Source organism: Capsicum annuum, chromosome 4 (genome assembly GCF_002878395.1).
Source record: "Capsicum annuum cultivar UCD-10X-F1 chromosome 4, UCD10Xv1.1, whole genome shotgun sequence".
Classification (NCBI taxonomy): Eukaryota; Viridiplantae; Streptophyta; class Magnoliopsida; order Solanales; family Solanaceae; genus Capsicum; species Capsicum annuum.
The window spans coordinates 196,627,605-196,636,240 of record NC_061114.1 but is presented as its reverse complement, the minus strand read 5'-3'; the positions used below and the strand labels follow the sequence as shown (position 1 = coordinate 196,636,240).

At 32.4% G+C, this 8,636-nt stretch overlaps 1 protein-coding gene across 5 annotated transcripts; it reads right to left on the bottom strand.

The window, feature by feature from the left end:
• Nucleotides 1-1,846: 1,846 nt before the first annotated feature.
• Nucleotides 1,847-8,310, bottom strand: LOC107867612. 5 transcript variants are annotated; one of them, XM_016713925.2, is made up of 9 exons: nt 7,823-8,310; nt 7,038-7,089; nt 6,237-6,310; nt 5,219-5,320; nt 4,752-4,892; nt 3,701-3,752; nt 3,347-3,420; nt 2,656-2,745; nt 1,847-2,020 (listed from the first exon to the last, which is right to left on the bottom strand). In XM_016713925.2, exons 1-9 carry the CDS (start codon nt 7,948-7,950, stop codon nt 1,969-1,971), a joined length of 765 nt encoding a protein of 254 aa, XP_016569411.2. In that variant the 5' UTR covers nt 7,951-8,310; the 3' UTR covers nt 1,847-1,968. The 5 variants fall into 5 exon arrangements, with proteins under 5 accessions (XP_016569411.2, XP_016569412.2, XP_016569413.2 ...); XM_016713926.2 differs by having other exon boundaries at nt 1,847-2,015; XM_016713927.2 differs by having other exon boundaries at nt 2,656-2,706.
• Nucleotides 8,311-8,636: the final 326 nt, after the last annotated feature.

The window sequence follows — 8,636 nt, the reverse complement described above, 5'->3', positions numbered from 1 at the left end:
TATTAGAAAAAATTTTGTATCTCTTATTTATTCATTGTCTCTTGTATGTTCCAATAAATTTGATTCAATTAATCCATAATAGTAATTGATGAGATATGTTAATCAGATGTGTCTGGTGTTTAATGTATTAGAAAAAAAAATTGTATCTCTTGCTTATTCATTGTGTATTTCATGTATGTTTTTCGTTTATTTGGACATATCATAGAACACTTAATTGAATGGAAAGAATTCATAAAAAACATTACTTGATCAACAGCAAAAATCAATCACCAATTTATTTAGACAAATATTTAAAAAAAGTGTTTACATATTTGCACCTAAAACAACATAACTAAATATACTCAACTGAAATCTCTTTGTTTTCATCTGAAGTAATGAAGGTGGGTTTAGATCTTGGTGGGTGTTCATTGTCACTAACATAGTCATTCTTAGCCTTGACATGTCCATAATTGCATAAGAGCAAAGTATATCTCATTCAAAGAAATTCAGCATCAATCCCAAAATATAATACTTGTAGTCCATCACTTAGAAAATTCAACGAACAAAGCAATAAATAGATCACAATTCCTTCATGCTTTATCGTCTATTAATAGGCTAAAACATTTACGTGATAAATGAATAGAACATGTTAAAGATAAATGATACAAGAAAACTGCAGTAAAAAATAATAGATACAAATATATGCATCTGTAAAGAGTTAAATGATAAGAGATACAAAAACAGCGTATGTAACAGAATTAAAAATAACAAGAGACATAATTTGACATATGTAACAGAACTAAAATTAACAAGAGATACATAATTCGACATATTTAACAAGTTAAAATTAATGAAAGACACAAAATTATGCATATGTAAATGAATAAAAATAACAACAAATACATAATTATGCACTTGTATAAAATAACAAGAGATACAAAATTATCCTTAAGTAACGAGATACAATAATTTTCTCTTCTCTATCAGAACACACAAAATCACTGTAATTGATCCATAATTTTTCTTTATCAGCAACCCAAATTTCATTCCAATAAATAAGTCGTATGCATAATTTTTGTCATATTTTAAACAGATACATCATTATAATGTATCTCATTTGAATAAATCTCAAGTATATCAATGTATCTAATTACAATGTATCTCCTCTATCCATCTTGCGGCATCGAAAGCTGAATCGATTTCCACCATTGATAGTGGTGATGTCGTGGTGTTGGTGGTTGTTTGGATATTATATTAGTTTATGTTGTTGATGGTGAAAAATTGAATGACTAAAAGTTGGCAAAGAACAAAAATTAAAAAATCATAAATGGTGGTCATGTCGTGGTGGTTGGAAAAACTATTGCATCTTGTTTAGGAGGGGATTATCTATATCACTTTTTTGGTCTATTGAGATTGAGAAATTGAAGATGAAGTGAGATGGGGACCGGTAGATTGAGGAAAAATCAAATATCTACTAATTAGCAGATATTTGAATAATAAATAGGAGTAACCGAGAAAGGGGGAGGGAGTTGTGATGTATCAGACTCTTAGAGAGAGAAAGGGAAATCAAAGATACAAGTAATTATTAGAAAGATTTGAGATTTTAAGTAATTATGTTAAAATAAAGCTTGATATTATGTAATTTATCCTAAAAAATTTATGTAAGAAAAAAGTATTAATTAAGTAATTGTTAATAGGTTCATGAATATTTTAAAAGTAAATATATACATCTTTTTTAAAAAACCTAACGTAAAACTTAATGAATGAATGAATTGTCAAATTCACATTCATGTTCTTTGCAACTCAAAAACTTTTAATCGATGTATTTATTTCAAAATCAATTAAAATATAACCCAAAAACTTTTAACCGATGTATTTATTTCAAAATCAATTGAAACATAAACTTTAACAATAACCACATATGTACATTAGAAGTATGTATTTGTTAAAAAGGTAAAAATATAACAAATCAACCATAAAGCTTCTTCCTCAATCGACAATGCTCTCAGTTTGAGACGTTCCTTCATACCCGTTTTCTGTCCTAATAACAACAATTACAACACAAAGTGAGTTCTTGAATACAAAGATGTTATTTTTAAAACTGCATTCTAACGAGTCCAGAATTGTTAAGCAGCAAAGAAAAGCTAGGCCTTGTTTGGCATAATTCTTTGGAGTTGGAGTTGGCATGAATATAAATTGGAGTTATTCTTGAAATTTCGTGAGAGAAATAGGAGTGAAAAAGGTGAAAACAAGTTTTACTTGTTCACTTTTCCAAATACAATTTCAAATTATATTTGAAACTCTTATGGTCACACACTATTATTTTCACCCTTTTCACTAAAGTGAAATAATTTTCAAGAAAAAAGTGAAAAAAAATTCATGATCAAACGGCTACTTAATATAGTAAAATTCCAAGGACAAAAAAACAAAGGATTCAATCACTTGCACTAATGAAATGACATTCTAAATAAGGTTCAACTTTGACTAGAACAACAGTGTCATGATGAATTTATGTTCAAAAAACCGTGTAGTGCAAGCATTGTTGTTGACTTGTTGTCACTGCCGAACTAATTAATAGGAAGCAACATCTTCATTTGATTGTTTACAGGGATGAACACATAATATATATGTCATAATGAGGAGAACAAGCTTAAAACAGATGGTGCACAAACTTGCCTGTTGCGACTGCGGAAAAGAATAAGGTAGACGGGATCTTGAGACGAGAGACTGAAAAGTTGAAGAGCAATATAGGCACATGTGAAGGTGCTGAGAAAATCAACATAAAGCATGAATCAGATACAATTATAGTCCAAAAACAAGTTGTTGCAACATATCAGAGGAATGTAGCCGAAAGTGCCATCAATTTTAAGGAGACCAAAAAATTGCCTGCATGAAAATAAGAAACACAAATTTTCTATTTTCTTTGCCCCTAAGGATCTATTGCTATTACATATGGAGTCAGGTCCAAAACATGCTCAGAACCTGAACACAAGTAACCGTTGAAGCTAAAGGACTGAAGAACAAGAGGAAAAAAAAAAAAAGATAATTTTCTCCCACAATGGAAAACAATGAAGCCATCCTTTACATTCATACAGTTGAAGGTGAAAGAGACATTTCAAGAGGACAAAAAGAAAATACAAACTAGATTGAACTATGGTTACTCTAGATGGAATATAAATTCATGTTCAGGAAAACTCTACGCATGCAAACCCATATACGTGAAGTCCTCGATTCATTATATATGAATGAGACCATATTTTTCTCTCACACATATAGAGAAACAAATAAGATGATGTATGATGAAGCTAACCTCAAACTGATACAATTTATGAATTATGCAAGAATAAATCCAACATAAAAGACATACCTGCCAAGACAAATTAGTAGTATTATCCAAAGAGCTGCACTCGGCCAACTTGATTCCTTATATGCAATCCAAACCTGAAAAAAAAAACAGTGCAACTAATCTAAGATCCACAATCACATAAAAAATCGTAACTGATGATTTTGACACATAATGCGGTAACTGGTCCAGGTCCAAGATGAGATACCTTAGCAGTTACTTACTACTATATTACCCCAAGTATACAGTATATTGCTGCATGCCGTACATAGTATCGGATTTTACAAACTTGGCACTTCCTTATCAAGATATTGACAAGAAAATCTTCAAATACCAGTGAGATTAACAGCAAAGGTAGCTAAATATTGAAAAACTTACTGATAGAGCCACAACACTGACATAGAAATCAATTATTGTTGCTGACAGCCACCTGCACAGATATTAACTTCTTAAATAGCAAGTCAAAATAAGATTTATACCAATCACAATATTATAATCGGCTGATGTATGAGGATATATATATGTATCACTTCATCACAATCTCATGAAATTTGTCTTCCAGAAGAAGCTTTGGAACAAGTTCGCAAATGACAGATCGCAACCCTTTGGACAAAGAAGAAAACAAGTTTCTAGGGATGCCATCATCAACTAGAATACAGACCGGAAATGGTGATAGTTTTCCTGAATCTAGGCCCTAAGGATGCCCTGTACACAGTGAATCCATGTAGTGGAAGAAAGAGCTAATTTCAAAAGTATTTCATTGGTTAGATTTTACAAAGCAAAGAAGAGGACAATTAGTACAAAAATTCTGATTGAAATTTAGTATTAGCGATGCTCGTCCCTTCCTATTATAGAGTTTGAAATACAATAGATACCATATTATCTAACATAATTCACTCTGAAGGTAGTATCATGTTTTGCGGGTGGAAGTTATAAAACTCACCATAGATAATTAATTAAGGATAAAATGATTAACATGACATAAGAAGTCATCAATGGTCCTTGGTCATGCAAAATGAGTAAGTCAATATTATTAGCGAAGAAACTTTAATACATTTTTAAAGCACAAGTCATTTTCAGTAATCTTATTCTAACCTCTGAATCGCTGTAATACATTAACTCTCTCATTTAGGAACTCATTACATAAATAATTCTTAAGTAAATAAAATGCTGATATAACATTGAATAAATGAAAAGTGTGTTCTCCTTATGACACTTCCCCTATAAGTGCATCAATTTAGAAAGCAGTAGAAAGGAGATCTAACTAGTTCAAACAAGAAATAAACAAAACTTTGATGTACTGACAAAGTCCTCCATCAATGCTAATATCTTTTATATCTGAAGCAAGGCCTGCCTCCAATTGACTAGGGAAAAACAGGTTGATGGCCTCCATTTAAAATAGGAATAAATAAACAAATAAATAACTTACGGAGTAAAAACATCTCTGCGAAATGGAGAACCATCAGTTACAATGGTGTAAATCAATGTCCCTAGCATCAGACAGCCCAAAGCCAGAGATAGAATTCTTGCAGTTAAAAGAGAACACTTCCTCTGTTGTTCTGTTTCAGTCCTAAATCACAAAATCTCATCAGATCACTATAAGTTGAGGTCATTTTCAGAAAGAAAACTAACACAAATAACCGCCTGTCATAATATAACATTAATGAGGAAAGCTTCAAACTCCAAGAACACTTTTTTTTAAGGAACAGCTATTTGTATCAATTAAAGTTTTAGTACAACTATTTTCTGCGAAGAGTAGGCTATTAATACCATGAAAATATATGCACTAAACATCATTTCCCAGTTGAAACTCTCTTTTTCTTTTCGTGGTCTCCAAAGAGAGAAATGAAACATAAACATGAACAGAAAAAGAACTTTCTGCAAGTATCTACTCACTTTTTCTGGTGTCGTAATAAGACGGAGTAAATTGGATCCTGTAAAGATTCCTGAGTTGAAAGCTTTAGCAATTGCAATACGATGTAGCCGCATGTAGTAATGCTGTGAAGGGAGTAAAGAGGAGGTTATCACCATCACTGAATATATGGTCACAAAATGACAAAACAAATATTAGATTCATACGTGACATTTAGAGATTTCATGAAACTTTGCCTTACAAGACAATTCTAGCTATTTTGGAATGAAATGGGCCCAAATAGAGAGGAATATGCTAGTTTGGATTGAGGTATAGTTGATCAATAGATGGATTGGGTGTATCATCAACAAAGTTATCTTTATGCAACGGGAAGTCAAGGCAAAGAAACACAAAGATACAATACTTGGATTAAAAACTTGGGAACATCAACCCTAAATGGTAATGCCTATGGGGAAATACAAGAGATGAGAATGTTAAATGGTAACTTAACATTTAGTTATTCAGGTAAAAAGTGAGCATAAAAGCAAATAAAAGGAAATAAATGTCAAAAACTGTGACGTGTGATAAGGTTTAAATATTTATGTCAATCTCCTGCACCGACCAAATTCATGGGACCAAAACATAGCTAGACAAAGAAGACCCCTTCGAACCCAACATTTGATCACCAATTGTGACCATGACCTAAAAGTTGCACTTCAAAATCTCCATATAACATGATTTGGTCATATTATACACAATTACAATCATATAAAGAACAAACCAACAGACTGTACGTCAACAGCTAGTAATCTACAACACCTAGAAGAATAAAGATAACAAGCCATCAGAGCATTTCTCACGAGATTATACTACTGTACAAGCCAAGGGAAGAATAAACTTGGTCACACTGTTCAAATAAGTGAAAATGTTCAACGTGAGAATCCAGTCATATAAGAGATGCTAAGAGAGCTTAGAAAACAGCCATAATGCTTAGAAAACAGCCATCATCAGAACTAAAAGTACATCAAAGTTGTTTTATATACACGCACTGGGGTAGCATACCTTCCTAAACATACTAGCAAGACCGCCCAAAGTATTGCAGTAATCCAGTAGGATTCCTTGTAGACAACCCACGACTGAGAACAAAGCACCAAAATATGAGATCATTGGTTTTGCTTTTTGAAGATAAGAGCGGAGAAACATAGTAATGTCTGATGCTTTCTGGCCAACATGTAGGAATCAAAAAATTGTTTACCAAGCAGTTGAAAACTAAAGGACCTCAAAGATGCACCCCATCAAAAAATAAAGAGACAAGAAGAGGCAATTACAGGTTTAGATATTTTCTTAATCAATGTTTGCTTAAACTGCAGGATGACATTCTACAGCTAAGTTGCTCGAACTCTTCAAAAATGTCTATGAGTGCGTGTCGGATCCTCCAAAATGAGTGTATTTTTGAATGATCCAACACGGGTGCGGCAACATTTTTGTAGAGTCCAAGCAACTTAGTTCAGCAGTTGTATCTGCACAACCCCTTTGGATTCTGTGAAGTGCAATAGTTGCGAACTACAGGATGCTAGTTCTTCTATAGTATTGGCACAAATATCTGAGACTCTTAATGAAGTTTAAGCTTTCAGATCTCAGCTTAAGGCTATTGATAAAGCGTGAAAACCTGCAGTTCTGTGAATGCTCTTTTATCTTTATACCATTTACATCTCTAACTTCAAACGTAGTAGGTGTATCAAATTCAATATGTTCTCCTTAACGCCAAATGCTAGTGAAACTTTCGCAAATAAAATACAATTCACTTCAGAATAAAGGTTCAATTATGAAACATTTTGAAGCATTAAATTAATCATGCCATACCCCTATTATAAACACATGTATGTAGAAATCTATCAGGGTTGCTGCCATCCACCTGCAAGATTCATCCCACTCATTTCAGAATGTAACTATTTTTCAAGTCAAAATCTCAATTTCAAGCTAGTTACCCTTTTCATTACTGTTTTCACAAAAAACGTTACTCCCTTTGTCCGAGTACGGGGTCAAAACACTTATTTTGAGTATGAATTCAGATACAGATTCTTCAAACTTTTCAAAATAAATTTATATATTTGAAAACTATATGAAAAGAAATAAAAGTCAAAATAGCTAACAGTTCAAAATATTTTTAAAAAAACATTGATAAAATTATATTAAAAAAGAAATTGTTTGACTATCCAAACAGTAACACCTTCACATAAAATGAGATGTACTCTATTTGGATGGTTGTTACGTACCGTTTCATAATGTATTGTTTTAATAAATACAACGTTTGGATAAATTTTTATTGTCAAATAATGTCACACATCAATAATTTGAAGGAGAAACCCAAAAGAGAGGTAGAGCTGCTATAAAATGAGAAACCTAGAAGAGAGGTAGAGCTGCTATAAAAAGGTAGAATAAAGAATAAAATAAGATTATTAAATAATAAGTTACGACAAAATGAGGGAAAAAAAGTGACGATGCAATCACACCAAATTAGTAGCTACACAAAATGAGACTATTCATAGTTACCTAATAATGAATGTAATGATATGATACGATATGATATGGTACCATAAAATTTAAGTGAGAGTTAGTAGGAGAGAGAGAAAAGCAAAGAAAAATACGGGGTGAGAAGTTCTTTGCGGAAAGGGAGGCCATCAGTGGCGACGGTGTAGACTACTGTCGCTGTAACTAAACATCCCAATACCGCGAAGAGAGTCTTTAAGGCAATTGCTAATGATGCTGCTACCATTTTTCTGTGTAGTGTGTTTTCTTCGTGTTTGAGTTTTTGAGAAGAGAGAAAGGAAGCGTAAGTTGAAAAAGGGAAGGGAAATGTGAGGAGGACATTGCTCCACGTTCAACTCTGTTCCTGTGTTACTGTCTTGACTTCAAATATTTCTTTGTAGTATATGTAATAATCCTAATAAAAACAAGTACTACCTTGGTCCATTTTATTTTCTTTCCTTTGACTTCGACACAATATTTAAGAAAAAAAATAAAATTTACGTCTAAAATAATCCTTGCTAGCCAAAAAGCACGTCAAGCAAGGGGAGCGATAGTATCGTGCTTAATCAAATATTTGATAGTAATTATGATTTGAATTGTCTTTCAAGTTTCAACTACTAAAGACTCCCTTTCTTTTCTTTTGGTGGATAGATTGAATCCCTTCAAGTTAGAATTGAAGTATAAGCGATGATGGCACATCCTTCAAATGGGGTCATCTTTAGGACCCATTTCGAGACTTTTGCGGTCACTTTTAAATATTTGTGTTAATAGATAATTCGGAAAAGGGTGCGAAATGTTCTTCAATTATTTGAAATGGTGTAAAAATATTCTTCGTCTATCTATTAAGCCTAAAATATTATGTCTATTTGGACCTAAAATATTCTTTCCGTCTACCTATTGGGGTTATTTTTCCCTTTTATTTAAGAAAAAAGT